This window comes from Ascaphus truei, chromosome 4 (genome assembly GCF_040206685.1).
Source record: "Ascaphus truei isolate aAscTru1 chromosome 4, aAscTru1.hap1, whole genome shotgun sequence".
NCBI classification, from domain to species: Eukaryota; Metazoa; Chordata; class Amphibia; order Anura; family Ascaphidae; genus Ascaphus; species Ascaphus truei.
In genome coordinates, this window is record NC_134486.1 from 331,798,245 (window position 1) to 331,815,992 (window position 17,748).

At 36.6% G+C, this 17,748-nt stretch overlaps 1 protein-coding gene across 13 annotated transcripts in view; it reads right to left on the minus strand.

Annotated features, from left to right (window-relative positions):
- ADGRB3 (adhesion G protein-coupled receptor B3) overlaps positions 1-17,748 on the minus strand; it is an 892,370-nt gene that overhangs the window by 512,028 nt on the left and 362,594 nt on the right. For all 13 annotated transcript variants that reach the window (XM_075598089.1, XM_075598088.1, XM_075598086.1 and 10 more), the window contains 3 exons: positions 17,504-17,668; positions 12,948-13,112; positions 6,764-6,928 (listed from right to left, as the gene is read on the minus strand). In XM_075598089.1, the coding sequence (XP_075454204.1) occupies positions 6,764-6,928; positions 12,948-13,112; positions 17,504-17,668 (495 nt within the window). The remainder of the gene's footprint in view (positions 1-6,763; positions 6,929-12,947; positions 13,113-17,503; positions 17,669-17,748) is intronic.

Genomic DNA, 17,748 nt, shown 5'->3' on the forward strand with positions numbered 1-17,748 from the left:
AACAAATTTCCCTTCTAACATTAAATGAATGTATTTCAAATATTTGACTTTAGCTTGTACAATGTCATATTACTTATTTATCCCAATATTATGCTCTCAACATTCTTTTCTTGGGTTGAAGGATGGCTAGTTTTTCATTTGAATTGATTGCACCAAAATACATTGATTTTTGTCATTATCACAATGCATACTATTTGTTAAGGCTGTCTGCCATAGCATGCATTGATCTCTCTCCCTGTCTTTATTAAAATAAATGTACAGTATACAAAGTAGTCTGACAATCTGTTCACTTTGGAAAAGTCATCTTCAGTGGAAAATCCAATATACATCAATGAGACATTTTTTATCTTTAGCACAACTTATCTTGAGACTGAAAGAAAAAGCAAGATGTGTGAAAAAAATTTATTTCTTGACTAATTTGCTTAACTTTATTTTGTGATATAGAAAACGGAAAACTGTGCACCAAATTGTGTATTATGTTGTGACAATGTGATTATATATAAAGTATAAGTGAATGCTGGATTAGGTAATAATTAAGTACATATCTCTAATAAAGTGCACCCTAAATTGAAGACAAAACTGTAATATTAAAATAATATTGTGACAATGAGATAGCATGATCCAAAAATACATACAAAAATCTTCAATAATAATGGTAGACTGCTGCTTATCAGAGTGGATGGCTCAGCACCACATGAATGGACATAGAAAAGAAAAAGACACAGCACACAACTCTCATAGTGTAAAATATTAATTATAATGCTACAAACAAGTGTGGTAATAAATGCATGTACAAAATAAATCAGTTATAAAAGCTGGGCATGTTTTGAGTACATGTTACCGCTCGTGGACTCGCTCCGTGGGTAGCCGCTGCAGTCAGAAGTACAGCATCCCTCCATTATCCCAGATGAAGTAGAGTTCATTCTATGAAACGCGTAGGGATGCAACAAAAAGGTGACAGTGGCGCTCCCTATCAGTTATACGTTGGATAAAACAATGTTCGTGATCTGTCTATAAGACCATAACAAAAAAACAGTTAATAGAAGTAAAATACAATAAAACAACCAGATGATAATATTAATTATACTGGCCCTTGATAAAAAACTGCAGCTCAACCTGAAGAACTTGATCCTCATATGGTATGGTAGTGGAAATGGTGGTGAGCGTATGTGATGGATATATAAGAGATATATTAGAACACTCGATGGTGGTGAACAAAAGAATAAAAATCAGATAATACACAGTACAGAGATCAATGGTCAAGGAGAGGAATATAGATAACTTTACTCACACTGCCATGTTTGAGCTCCTTCTCCTCAGTTGTTTTCTTTGTGCATGGAGTCTGCCATGTCTAGGAAACAGTCTCTCATCAGGCCTATGGTAGAGGGCGTCCGGTTTCCCAAAAACCGTCCCAGTAAGCATGATAAGCATAGACACGAAGATAAAAAATGAACAGTTTATTGATATATCAAAGTAAGTGTTAACTCACATATAGAACAACACTCTCCAGCTCCTGTAGCCACATGGAATGCTCCGTCGTGGTTTCTTCCTACTTCCACATCCGACTGCATGACCGCAATGAGGAAAACTTGTGGGGGCTACGGCAGCCTTCTGAGTACAATAGGATGCACGTACTGACAGGAATAACGCGCTTTGGAAAAAACTTTCCTTCGTCAGGTTCCTGTGTGAGTTAACACTTACTTTGATATATCAATAAATGTTCTTTTTTTACTTCGTGCCTCTGCTTATCATCCTTACTGGGACGGTTTGAGTTTTATCCTTACTGGATGGTTTTTGGGAAACCAGATGCGCCCCACCATAGGCCGGACAAGAGACTGTTTCATAGAGGTTGCATAATCCATGCACAAAGAAAACAACTGATGGGAAGGGGCTCACACATGGCCGTGTGAGTATAGTTATCTATATTCCTCTCCCTGACCATTGATTTCTGTACTGTGTATTATCTGATTTTATTCTTTTGTTCACCACCACCATTGAGTGTTCTAATATATCTCTTATATATCCACCACATGCGCTCACCACAATTTCCACTACCATGAAACACGTAGGACCTGTGCTGTTCAAGTGTTCAATACTTTATTTCTCGGTATCGCCGTGCCTGTGCTCCGATCAGCTTTTGCGGTTTACCCGCTGCTCCGGTGCTGGAGAGTCACTTGTTTGGGCGTGCCCACAATCACGTCAGGAGCTCCGCTCTGAAGTACCGAAGCTGCAGCTTGTAACTTGGGCTAAGTGAGTCCTAGAGACAATACTAAGGGGAGTAGCTTGTCTGGTTGTGTGCTGGGACGCTCCAGCGGACTCATCGCCAGCAGAGGATTTTCTGGACTGGTGGTTCCTGGGTCGAGGGACGCTGTGCTTCTGGGCTGACGACTGCGATGGCTACCCATGGAGTGAGTCCACAAGCAGTAACATGTACCCAAAACATGCTATGCTTTTATAACCAATTTATTTTGTACGTACATTTATTACCACACTTTTTTGTAGCATTATAATTACTATTTTACAATATGAGAGTTGTGCTCTGTTTCTTTTCTATAACTTTATTTTGTGCAATGAAATATGAACATCTATAAAACGTATGCATTAGTTATTCATGTAATAAAATAAACAGGAAAATATGCACTATACAATTAAAAGATGAAAGATGAGGTATGCTTCCATAAACAAAGTGTCACTTTTTGGCTGTTCAATAACTAATAAATTGGAATTCTTTAGAAATGACAAAACAATTGTGTATCCTAAAAAGTAATTCACTCACAGGTTATAATATTAGTGATAAAGCAGCGTCATTTCAATATGCCTTTAGTAAAATCCTCAGAATTCCTGGATATTCTGGCACTGAACTGATCAATCAGATTTTGTTGATTATTTATCAAATAATGATAGTGACGATTGCGGCACTACCTCATGGAAACGCCCACTGACTTAGTTTGGATTTTCCTTGTGATCATGCCCCAATTGGCACGAACGCGGTTTAATCAATAACCCCCTTAGTGAGAACTCTTACAGTATATAAAGGAATTATATTTCTTTAGGGTTCTATGCTGTGTGTTTTTCTGACCAATCCCTTATTTATAGAACTTGTGCTAATGACTGGGAAAACCAGGTAGAAAAATATGTGCACACTTCACCTCTGACCCCATGTTATACACCATGTGATGTACAGGAAACATGCCGAAACAAGGGCTGGGCTAGCCACACAACACGGTGACCTTACTGAAGGACACAGTGAAAGCAGTCAAAGCTGCCTGTATATTACTAAATAGAAATGCATGTGATACAAGCATCTTTGCAGGACATCTATTTTCTTTATTACCATACAGACAGAAAGGAATAATAGACATGCAGTTTTGTCCTGCATCTTGTACATAAAAAAATGTGTACATTTAAAGCACCACAATCCAATGCATTAGTATCCCAGCCATGCTACACTTGTCCCTGATCTAGTTTTGCATGGTCAAACATTTTGAACACATCTTAATACAATCCTACACCCTTCAGGAATCCACTGTTTCCTGAGATATCCACTCAATATCTGCCTCTCTCCAGCGGTCAAAAGAATGCCATGACTTTATCAGGAGATTGGTGACGCAACAGGGATATTGATTTATTTTTTCTTTTACACAGGAAATAAATATGAGGATATGCCAAGAAACAAGTGTCCCAAAATGGTGTGGAACCAAGCTTCAGCTTTATGGAATTCAATGTTAAAGTAAGAAGGACACAACCTTTTGCTACAAGAAGTCTTACATCACCAGGGAACAACACTGGGAAGTTCACTGGACTTCCAGATTTGTGACAACGCGATCACTTGGGTAGTGATTTAATGTGCACAGTTGCCCCCACATGACTCAAATGGAAGGGAGGGTTCTCCACTTCTGTTCATATTCCCTTCACTGTTCCAGTGGAGGTCGGCCCACTGACAGCTTTTAGATAGCAGCTGAGGAAAAACATTGTCAGGATGTCAAAAGGGACTAAGGCATGCGGTGTCCTTTGTGACATCCTGAGATCATTGGGGCAGCAAAAGGGCTTTATGGAAAAAAAAAGACATTCATAAATATAAAGGTTCCATATCCAAAGAAGTCTAAAAAAGTAATTCCAATTTTTTAAACTTTCCCATACAAAGACAATCATTAAAAAACATAATAGAATGAAGAATCATGTAAAGTATAAACAAAAAAGTGATTCATGAAGATATCACCGTGGCTGGGCTTGTGGAAGCATAACATATGTACATATGTTTTCCATTACATTTATTTGGCATTTACAAAACAACTGTTCATGTGAAATCAGAATAAATCAAATTACTTACTGTACATTTGTAATCGTTTTTAACAATGTTGACAATTTGGGGGATTGAAAACTAAGATTTATCATTTTAGTTACTACAGTTATACAACAAAAAACAAAGAAGCCCAAAGCTACATCCAATATGACAAAAATACACAGTGAAATACCTATATTTCTCTTCAAAAAGGGTAATTTAGTTAAACCCTTGGGCCAAAGCGTTATAAGCCTGCTAGCCCACATCAAGGCATAACCATTAGCAGGTCCTAACACTAACTGATTAAAATTCTTATTTACCTCTATAATTAGAGGAAGAATGATCGCATTGGATCTGTCACAACCAGCTGCATGCAAGACTACAGTTAATTCAGATCCCACAGCGAATATGACCTAGTGACTCTATTTTGAATTATTGATGTTTTCTATGCGAGTCTGGGACTCTTGTTTTATTTTCCATAACACTATTATTTACTGTAAATACAGTATACAGTGTACAGTACTTATATTCCGTTGTATGAGACACACAATCTGTCTTTGAAAAATGGTAAGCAATTACCTAGAAAAACCCTAGACATGGTCTGTCCACGCCTTCAAAATGCATAATAGACTCTTTTAGATTAGAAGGTTTATCATTTTTAACCAATAAATAGCTACACGCACTTTAAGACTATGGGAAATATTATAATGCAGTTTAATAATGAGTGGCAGCTATGAAAACCTTGTATGAAAAACCAACATAGCTTTAATGAATATGATAAAGGTCTGTTGCTTGGAGTAGAGGAAAGTGTTCCATGTGTATGATTCAAACAAGAAGCATCTGTAAGACAGTGCTATTGACGAATACATTGGATTACTGTGGAAGGACTTGCTTATTACTGTAGAGATACATAATAGAGTACAATTTATCAAGAACAGTTCAAACTAAGGCAGTCTTACATAAATGTAAATGCTGTATTCGTATTATTATATAATATTTAATAGAATGCACATGATTTTCACATTCATGTTTAAAAATGCTTTATTATATGTCATTTTAGAGGGGTAACATAAACAAACAAATTTAATTTAAATGAATAATGAGTTAATTACATTAAAGACCGAGGCCCTCCAAGATTATTAAAAAATAATGATGATACATTAAACTAATAAAATGCAAGATATTTAGAAAACTAATCTTCTTACCCATCAATATGTTATAACTTGTTATCATATGTTATATTTGCTACATATATGCCACTGTCTTTGATTCCTCACTGTACTGTACTCTAGTTAGTGCTTTATATATAAATGATTGTAGAGTACAGTGCTAAAAATAATGGTAAAAGCACATTTAAAATGTTCCATTATGCATCAGTTTATACCATATTTTGTTAAAATACACAACGTGTGTACATATCTGGGCCATCCCTGAGTGTGTGTAATGTAAAGCAGGTGTAACGTTTACTGTGTGAATATTATGCCTCTTTATATGTTATCTTTTATTTCGTGAAGATAACGGTGTGCATAATGTAACACTGTAATATTCGTCTCATGGATGTATTTGTAAAATATTTTATTAACAGCAGGTGGCAACCTTTGAAAACAAGATTGCAGCTGCCTGCATTTTCCACTTGTTTTTTCACATGCAGATGTTTCAAGTGAAATCTGAAAGATAAAACACTGGGTTTTTTTTCTCAGAGAGATAACTCTCCTTGTAATTATTAAGACAGGCATTTTCAAATGAAACTGATGTAATTTATAGTAATAAATCAAATTCTATTTTACCAAACATACATTGCTTTGGAAGAAATAATTTAGAAAGTGACGTTTTTCTACTTTTATCTTAGATTTATAAAACCCTTTCGTGCTGGAGGACATTAAATATAATTTATCATTATAATGGACCATTTTGATGCATTGTTTCAATATACCAAAAGCTACAATGTATACATGAAAATGCAGACATACAGTATATTGCACTATAATGTATCATCTATTTATTTGGAGGCATCAAATTAAGGACATCAGTCAATTCCATTCCCACAAAATCCAAATGGGTATGTTATTTATCATTCTCCTTTTGTGTGTCTATATATATATATATATATATATATATATATATATATATATACACACACATATATATATATATATATATATATATATATATATATATATATATATATATATATATATATAACATTTGTATATTCTGAGCCTTCCTCATGCTGAAAAAAGGCTACTTGTAAAACATATTAGAGGACACAGTCTTATAAGTGAATATGTTCAGGATGAGTTCATTCTGTTTTTCCAAAAGACCAAAACCATGTAAATGTGAGCAGTCACATGTTTTCTCCTTGGAAATCCTTTATTTCCGCAGGCTTCATGTTTGACAGTACAAATGTTTTGATTAATTGTTTTCTATTGGAAATGCATTAGTCAAGCATTCCAAACTGTTATATTTCTATTTCAAACTCACCGGGGCATCTTTGTTCACTGCATCTTCTAACCTCTTCACCAGATCCTTCACATTGCTGACCAGTAACAGAGGCACCTTGGCAATTTCGTGATCGTTTTTCCCAACCACCATCACATGACCTGGAACATCCACTCCAATGAACCCACTGGTTCCACTGACCATTAGCTGTATGTGAGAAAGCATTGGAAGCACCATCAGTATAATGATCTAATATTTTACATAGGGGAACATGCATCAAGTGCCAGTTTATCGCACCAGTTCTGGCGTAAACTCCTACTAACTTGAATGGGAGATAAACCCCAAATTGGTGTGATAACCTGTACCTGTACTTGATGGAAGTGATGTGCCCCATAGTGAGGTGCTCACAAAAACTAAAGATAAAAGAAACCTGGGTATTGTCATATGAAATTACCTAAATGTGGCTAAGGAGTGCAAAGCTGTTAAGTAAGCCTGATTTATGTTTGAACATGTAGTGGGGAGTATTACTAATACAAGGAATATATTTTGTAAAGCTTTACAGATCATTGGTGAAATTTCACAGAAAACTATTTTCACAGAACCACCCATGACAGCTTCCAAGCAGCCTCTCAATATCTGCAACCCGCTCATCAGAACCAGCTCGGCATCTAACCCGAATACAGAAATGAAAGCAACACAGCTCTGAAACCAAAACAAATTAAAAACAGATATGTACAAGGAGAAACATAATCTTAGTGAGGTCAAAACCAAACCCACACTCTTATATATTTGTAGCCCCTTCTTGTTTAGCTACTGGTTTCTATAAGGGGTTAATTGCCTTAAAGGATTTACTGGGTGGGCTCACTCAAGTTCCGCCCCTCCCCTAGTTGTCATGTGATGTGTAATGTCAATGTAAGATTATTAATAGCCCCACCCTTTGTTCAGATGCAGGTTCTTCAGAGTTCTGACTGGGGTCCTCAATGTAAGTCCTATATATACATTTATATGTGTCTATTCTGCAGCTAGCTATGTCTATGTCACTGTTTGTGGTTTTCCAGTTTAGTAATGTGCCCCAATTGTTAACTAGTGCTTGTTAAAGGAACAGGAAACCTACGTTTGGAGGAGAAGGATACCATCTGATGTGACACCATTAATAGCCATGGAATGGGGGTTACATATTTATTATTTATATACTTAAAAGTACCAACAGCAGTGCTACTGGGAAAGTGACCGCAAATATACTGTATAGTGAACATCTATAATGACAAATTGTTTAGTTTATTTATATATGTTCTTCTCATAAGTTCAATCATTTGGCCAAACCATGTTAAACTTGCAACCAGGTCATGGCAAAACGTTTCAGTAGGTTCCTACAGTACCAATTTAATACTGTGTCCTTTCAATTTTCTCCACTACATGGAGAAAAGATGAAACAAAACAATAGTAGTCAATAACAAGGGATGCATGACTTATATACAGTGTCAAAGGGGTTAAAAGACACATGTCCCCGCAGGGCACAACAAATGAGCATGCATACCCTCAAAACCCTTGCAGTAAATCCCAATTATGCTGCCACCACCAGTATTATTTAAGGGATTACACCTTGGGAGTATCTGGTCCCCCATAAGAATATACAAATTAACAAAAAGTCAATTTAGCTAAATGTTTCTGAAAATGAGGGCAATTCTTTCAAAGGGATTTGAGCTCAAAGACAGTACTTATAACATTTTAGATTTAATGGAAGGTGTTACAGTGCTTGGTACAGAAAAAAAGATTACAAGATAACATACAGTGCATAGGGTTGGACAGTTTATAACATACAACGGAATAAAACAGAAAACCTATACATTACCACACGCAGTCTTGTAGTAGGTTCCCACCCAGGAAATCATGAAGTTTAAGGTATGAAATTCACACACAGTGAACCCCAGTTAGATCAAATTTGTGTGGCTCATGCCACACTTCTTACTGTATATCTCACAATTCTTTGATCAGTGAGAGACTCCAGTTGCTTTAACATGCCTGTAAGGATGTGTCCTTTCAGTTGTTTCCCACTTCCCTTGACCAGGGACATTTCTCTGACCTGAGGTCTGGGAGGTGAGCAATTTTTAACTATACATTTAATTAAAAAGGATCAAATTTTCCATAACTCTCTCCCAGTGATTAACATATTTTTGGTACCAGCCTCATACTACCCAGGTTCACCTTCCGTTCATACCGAGGCACAATATAAAAGGCTAATTTCAAACTTTGAGAAGTAAATAGGTTTTCTACTATTACTCATAGTGTCATTTTTCTAATCTTTTCATTTTGATGACCAAATACATTCGCAGTTCAGGTATATACAGCATCATTAACAGTTGTGCAACGTTTAAGTTCCTTTTGTGTCCTTTTGATCTCTGATTTTAAATAATCTATATGAGTCCATTTATCCTCACAGAGCCTTATTCACATTATATTTGTGATACAGTATGTCACTTCTCTCTACCTGTCATTGTAGTATAAATTATCAGAGAAAGTTGGTTGTAAAACTGTTGTCTTCAAAAGACATAGTACCTCGTTAATTGTTTTATTACTAATTGCCATTAAACCTTTCCTATTTAGGGCACAGATCCGCATGTAAGGCCAAACTTAAAAAAACATTAGGCAAGAAGGTTAACCCACTGGTTGCAATACCTAAACTTTACATTGCTTTATCATGATAGAGAAGACTTCTAACAATGGTTACCATACTGTACATATAAAAAGAGAGAACCTGTGGAAGGAATCTCAGTACCAACAAACATTGTCCACCTTTTGTCTTCTATATATGCAATAAATGGTCAAATTGGACCTTTTGTACTATGGGCCTTATGCAGAGAGCATAGAATTTTAAAATTGGCGAATTTCATAAAAAGTAGCTTTTTTTGGAGAGTTTTATTCTCCATATGCAGAAAAGTGCGAATTCTGCTATGTTTAACATGGATGCGTGTGGCGAGTTTAAATTGGCGAGATGCGCGCTTCAGAAACGTGTAAAAACAAATTCGCGCCTTTTTTTCCCCTTTACTATAGGCGGCGAGCGCCATCTTGCCATCTTTTCCTGGTGCGGCAAAAATGCGAGAATCGCGGCATTTTTTGGCGCGAACAGCCGCTTTATGCCGTTCGCACCTCTCTGCATTCGGAGAGTTTTAAAAATGGCGAGATGGAGGTTCTCGCCAGCCGCGAGGCGAGTTTTAGCAATTGAAAAAACAAAATGGCGCGTTTTTCGGAACTCGCCATTTTCTGCCGGTTTCTGCGCGAAATTGTACAAAAAATGGCGATTTTCAAAATAACGATGCTCTCTGCATAAGGCCCTATATGTGTGAATATGCTCTCTACTTATATGTATAAAGCCTTTCAGTTGTTTGGGGATCCTGTCATGGAGATCTGATTTCACCCTCAGCCTAAATCTTTACAGCCTACCTGAGGGGTACAGGGTAACTATATTTTCTTTGTACGGAAGTGGTTAAGGAAAGAGAATAAGCTAACATAAAATATATGGGGCAAGCAGAAGAGGCAAAAGAGAATACAGTAACATATATAATCTTTTGTTTGACAGTATATATGAACAAAATAGCACACTGGGAGGGTCATGTGGTCTTTTTCTTCTAAGAAACTTTTAGTTGCTTACTCATAATTGATAAAGACTATTCTGTTCATCAAAATCTGTTTTGATGGTAATCATAATGTTTAATAGATGTCATGGAAAGCAATACCCAGTTTTACAGTAAATTCGAAATTGAGACACAGTTTGATCATATATCTCCCAGTGCCAATGTACCAAGTTCTTTACTGGCACCTTTTCTAAACTCAGAAATGTGAAGAATATATTTTAAAGAATAGGAGGAATTATGGGAGAGTTGATTTGAACTAAAAACATAATAAAAATTAAGCGTATATAGCATGTGGAGCCTCCCCCTTTTTCCATGTTACCTGCAGAAAGATCTTTGCCAAGATTAAGGTGGCATAAATCTAAGCAGAAAGATATGTGTCAAATGTAGGAGAACTGACTAACAAGTTTCTTACATATAGCACTGCTGCAGGGCAACAAGTAAAAAAATAGATTTTGTTTGTCCAGTCACACTTCACAGAAGCCTAATACGTATCCCCTTGTGAAATCTACTACTCTATCTTTTTTTATTTAGTGATAACCCCATTTTCTTCTATTTTCACATAAAAAAATTAAATATAAATCATTTTTAAAGAAGTTTCCTTGTACACGACTCATTATTGTGATCATTTATTTTCGTTCTAGTGGCTTTGACCTTTGATTTATATTCACATTTCTGAGATTTAATTATTTACATTTTATAAGTTTAGTTAAAATCTTTGAACTCACTGCTACTTTAAGGCATTGGGTTGTGAAAAAGCAAATCAGGGTTATCAAGACAAGATATATTTGACCTTTGACAAGCAAGTATTAAGAGATTCATGTTATAATTTGAACAACAACACTGGCAGCTACTGATGGCCAAAGGGGAAAAACAGTTCTGGGGATCTTACTAATTAACAGAAAAAACAAATCTCAAGAGTATAACCTAGATGATTTTTTAATGAGCATTGTAAATCTCAGAAAGATGATACACGTAGTATAATTATTTGTAGTCTCACAGGTCAGAAATACCACAGGAGTCAACTGTTCTCATCAATTGAAAGAGAACTTAAAATCTAATTAAAAACTATTTGCTATGTTTCTGTGAGCTGATTAGGCAAACCCCTCCCTTAATTGTTAGTCAAATGCATGTGATGAGAGTATTTAAGACAGTTTAACTTGGCTGTGAGCCATATGGCTGTGTGTAACATCAAAGTGTCACATTTAAAGTGTCTGTAGAGTGATTTTGGAGTTGAAATTGGAGGTGAAGATAGAGGAAGATCTGGACTCTGCACAACAACAACAAAAACTTTGCAACTGTGAGAACTTGACTTGCTAAATGCTGTGATTATTTTTACTCTTCCTATCCTCCAATAACCGGGAAGTCTCTCCTCTTGCATCTCACTATGCCCTCCCTATTGCCTTTTCTGTTTATCGTTTTCTCACTCCTTTGTGAACGTCTCTGTTCTCTCGAACTTCCCCACTTCTCACTGCACCATTTTTTATACACTTCTCTCCCAACAACTTATTTACCCCTCAATAAAAACACCTGCACAAATCCTCTATTCACACTTTCTGTCAACTGCTTCCTGCTGCTTGGGATCTCCCCTAAGCCTGAATGCAGACATACACACCTGATCTCACCCACGCCTCCCTGCCATCTCTTCCCTTGTAAATGATGTTAACCCTTGATTTAATACTGACTAACCTTAAAACTCACCCACAAATCAAGCATTCCAATAACCTGCACTCATGGCTATTGTCCCACACCCACAGTCACTCCTACCACCCATTGGGCCAAACACTGCCATCTACAGCACTTATTCTCTCACCTGCTGTCTCCCATCATACCACTTAGATTGTAAGATCTTCGGGGCAGGGATTTCCTTTCCTATTGTTTGATTTCACTGCACTTATTGTATTATTATAATTCCCGTACTGTATTCTTTGTGAAGCGCTGAGTACACTTTTGGCGCTACATAAATAAAGACATACAATATAATTGTGTTGCTGATAGATGTATCTCACTAATCTGCAAGTCTTTTCTTACCACATCATTTTTAGGAGCTATAAAATGTGTGCTACTGTAATTCCTAGACCGTAATTCCCAGACCATAATTCCCAAAATAATGACCCTCAAAATTGGGCCATATCCTTTAAAATGATGTAAACAGAAGTTGATGAGACCCTAAAACAAGTATGCAGCACATGTAAATGATAGCTTTCTATCTCAAAACTATAATGGCTTCATAAACCATAAACCACAGGAGAAAGCCATATTTTATAAAATAGTTTGCCGAATGCTTAAAGAGCCTTTTTGTCTAATTTGGAGCTAAATGAACACATTCATTGATGCAGTTTAATATTCCTGACATAATTATTTGCTACAGTGTCTCCATATTGTACCTTTTTCATAATATCAAAACGTTTAATACATTAAAATTGATGGTATCATTGCAGCTATAAAAACACAATAACTTGTGGTATGAAAACTATTACAGTGATATATCCCCACAATATTATTCTCTTTATATCTATAAAAACTCCATGAGACAATGTATTGGATTTCATAACATTCCCCCAGAATGTATCATTTATTAAATGGAGACCAAATACCTGTACAATCTTGATTATGGCACTCTCTGGTTTCACTATATGGTCCCTTGCAATCAGAACCCCCATGAGATGCTGGTGTGCATTCCCTCTGCCTCTTCTGTGTGCCATTTGCACATGTCACTGAACATTGACTCCATGAGCTCCATTCCTGCCATTGTCCATCAACTGTAAATTCAAAAACAAAACACAAATCCTGAGTCATACTGTAGATTTAACAAGTCACCACTTCAATCAGCTATGAGTTTCTTTCAATACAGACACCCAGGCACTATAGCAGTCACCAAAATACATACAGTTGTGTGAAAATGAAAGTACACCCTCTTTGAAGTCTATGGTTTTACATATCAGGGCATAATAACAAAAATCTGTTCCTTAGCAGGTCTAAAAATTAGGTAAATACAGCCTCAGACGAACAACAACACATGACAAATTACACTGTCATGATTTATTTAACACAAATAAAGCAAAAATGGAGATGCTGTGTGTGAAAAACTAAGTACATCCTTACTGTTTCCATAGGAATTAAGATGCTAAGTAGCAGACATGTGCTGCTAATAAAATGCCCTTGATTAATTAATTATCATCAAGTGTGACCACTTCTATAAAAGCCGAAGTTTTAGCTGTTTGCTGGTCTGGAGCATTCAGGTGTGTGTTAACACAATGCCAAGGAGGAAATACATCAGCAATGATCTTAGAGAAGCAATTGTTGCTGCCCATCAACCTGGGAATGGTTATAAGACCATTTCCAAACAATTTAAAGTCCATCATTCTACAGTGAGAAAGATTATTCTAAAGTGGAAAACATTCAAGACAGTTGCCAATCTTCCCAGGAGTGGACGTCCCTGAAATTCACCCCAAGGTCAGACCGTGCAATGCTCAGAGAAATTGCAAAAAACCCAAGAGTTACATCTCAGACTCTACAGGCCTCAGTTAGCATGTTAAATGTTAAAGTTCATGACAGTACAATTAGAAAAAGGCGGAACAAGTATGGTGGTTTGTTTGGAAGGGTTGCCAGGGGAAAGCCTCTTCTCTCTAAAAAGAACATGGCAGCACGGCTTAGGTTTGCAAAGTTACACCTGAAAAAACCACAAGACTTCTGGAACAATGTCCTTTAGACAGACGGACCAAAGTGGAGATATTTGGCCATAATGCACAGCGCCACATTTGGCGAAAACCAAACACAGCATATCAGCACAAACACTTCATACCAACTGTCAAGCACGGTAGTGTATGAATGATGATTTGGGCTTGTTTTGCAGCCACAGGACCTGGGAACCTTGCAGTCATTGAGTCGACCATGAACTCTGAACTCCTCTGTATACCAAAGTATTCTAGAGTCAAATGTGAGGACATTTGTCCGAAAGCTAAAGCTTGGCCGAAATTGGGCCATGCAACAGGACAATGATCCCAATCACACCAGCAAATCTACATCAGAATGGCTGAAAAAGAAAAGAATCAAGGTGTTGCAATGGACCAGTCAAAGTCCAGACCCCAACCCGATTGAAATGCTCTGGCTGGACCTTGAGAGCTGTGCATAAACAAATGCCCACAAACCTCAATGAACTGAAGCAACGTTGTAAAGAAGAGTGGGCCAAAATTCCTCCACAACGATGTGAGAGATTGATAAAATCATACAGAAAATGATTACTTGCAGTTATTGCTGCTAAAGGTGGTTCTACAAGCTATTGAATCATAAGGTATACTTAGTTTTTCACACATGGCTTCTCCATTTTGGCTTTATTTTTGTTAAATAAATCATGACACAGTGTAATATGTAATATTGTTTTATATGTCAATAGTTGTTGTTCATCTGAGGTTGTATTTATCTCATTTTAAGACCTGCTAAGGAACAGATGATTGTTACTATGTCCTGATATGTAAAACCATAGAATTCAAAGAAGATGTACTTTATTTTTCACACCACTGTACAGTACAAAGGTACTTAATTACTTGGGCATGTCAAATTTCCATGAAAGTCAAAGGAGAAGAGGTGTGCACTAACATAGATGATTCAACCAAATAATTTATTAAAGCTGGTCGACATTTCATTCCCTCACATTTAGAGATGGGCACACTTTTTTTGCGTATTTAGATCCGCCTCAGATCGGCTGGTTCATTTGGTAAATGGATTTCCGTTAATCAGTCTCAAAATGGGTGATTTGCTTTTTCCGGATTTTTTTTTTATCATTGACAATCCAATCCGTGGATTCCCAATCCATTGGAGGATTTTAGAATACAATCTGCGGATTCTACAATCAGTTGGAGGATTATTAAAAATCCTCCAATGGATTGCTGAATCCGCGGATTGGATTCTTCAAATCTGTCAACAGATTGTATCCATTGAAAGTTTTTGATTAATCCGCACAGATTGAAACTGGAACAATCCGTCGATGGATTTTACACTGCGGAACGGATTTTGAATGGAAAGCTAGGGAAATTCCGGGAAACAGATTTTGACAGTTTCACCCAGCTCTACCCACAAGGATCTTTCATCTTAAAAAAGGCCCTGATGGGTGACAGAAACCAGCTTTAATATATTATCGTCCATATGAGTGCAGACCTCATTTCATTTGTCTTACTGTACCTGGCAAGTTCCAGTTTGCCCATGCACCGGTGGCAGATGAACGCTACAATCTTGAGTGCTCCAACTCACTATAATTTAGTATGACAGCAATTTTCATGACAGGCATTGCATTAAAAAAAAAGTCATTTTTTGCCCCTGTAAAGGCAGAGCAATAACTGTTTTAATCTATTTGTTTGCAGCTAGTACCATCATTTGCAGTAAGGAGCTAAATTAATACTGTATGTCACAGCATATTGAAATCTCTACAGATAACCACAGTACTTTAAGAAAATTAGCTAGAAAATTGCTTTTTTATCTTGTTTGTTTTCTCATGGACAATCAAATCTTCTTTTTTTTATTTTTTTTTCCCTTTCAAAATAGTGGCATAGATGAAAAAGTACCCAGAAAATAGTTTTGTTTTTTTTTTTAAATCTTTTCTCATTTTCAGCATCTTGTTGATTTTACAAAAACTGATTCAAGCTTTGTGATTATTTGTTTTCAAGCTGGATAATTGCTTAAACCAGAAAAATATAGCCACATACTGTACTGTTCTGTAACTATTGCATGCTATTTTGAAACACAAAAGGCATTGCTATCTAATATTCTTCTCTCAATGGTAAAATGCCATGCTTTTCTTGCTTATTGGTAGGTAATATCTCACTACAGTTTTGTCATTAATATAAACAGCTATTCAGGAGTAAAACTTTTTTTATAGCAAGTAGCGTATTTTTTTTCATTACTTACACTGTGTATGAAGTGAGTACAGATGCTATTTTCTAACCTAAAATAACATTCAGAACCTATTACCACATGTTGCTGTCCTAATCCATCCTCTAAAGGATCGACTGATATATACCCTTGCCAGCTGGCCTCAATACCTACAAACAATTTCTGTTGGCAGCTTATGGTTATGCCCATGTGTTATCATGGCTCTTTGCCAGTCATTTGGCTCTTTGTTTTCCAAATAACGAGAAAGTGAACAAAGATGAATATCACAGCTAAGCCGATCATTTGTGTGGTGCCTTTCCAAGGTAGAGCAAGTGCAAGGAGAAAGTGTAGTACGCATACAATTTATGTTCTCTGTATTTGAAAACCTTTACTGTTCTTGTAACACTGTCTGAAGGTATGTTGAGAATAAAAAAAGGAAACCGTGAAAGTCTTTACAAGATATGCAGAGTAACATGTCATCAATCCGGCAGCTTCCCTAATTAGCTGAAGGTGCTAAACCTCCACCATAGTAATGAGAAAGGCAGTACATGTGTCAGTATTGAACATTTTATGAACATTCTATGCCAGGGATGGCCAGCTCCAGTCCGCAAAGGCCACCAGCAGGTCAGGTTTTCAGGATATCCCTGCTTCAGTACAGGTGGCTCAATCAGTGGCTCAGTCTGTATGACTGAGTCACTGATTGAGATACCTGTGCTGAAGCAAGGATATTCTGAATAACAGACCTGTCCATGACCCTTGAAGACAGGAGCTGGACACCACTGTTCTATGCTACAGTATGCCAATTGAAACAGGTGCATTTCTAAATGGAAACAACTGAAATTATAAAAGCTAATAAGAATAAAACATTACTGAGGCATTAATGGAATATGCAATGATTATTTAACGTATATTATATTAAGCTAGGTTATATTCATGTATGTATTTTATTCATATTTGTTTCTCCTCAATGTTGCATTAACACTTTTCGTCTATTCCATGTATCAAAACACTGACAACCACTATTCATGTTCACATGACTAAATGCTGAAATAGGCACAAAAAGAGTGTAAATAAACCAAATAGTTCCATCTATTCATCATTTGATGTTTATAAGTATTTCACAATTAAATTAATGTGATTGTGACTATAGAATTGTCCTGACACCTTTGTGTTACCCATACATCAGTTCTCAAACAGGAACACATAGAAGTAAAATATTTTACTATTCATCATCACCACCGGTACACTTGAAGGTCTATCAATAAAATACTGATATCAATCTCACCAGGGCAAAGGGCGATATTGCAAGGTTTATGCTGCATTTCAGGTCCATCACACAATCGTCCCCCATACTGGGGAGGAGTACATGTCCTTGTTCTTGTTCTTTGGCCTCTTCCGCACGTAAAGGAACATAAACTCCAAGGTGACCACTCTTCCCAAACTCCATGTACTGCAACAGAGGAAAGATGCTACAATTCCAAACAATATTTACATTTAAAAGTATATTTACAATTGATAAAATAAAAAAAT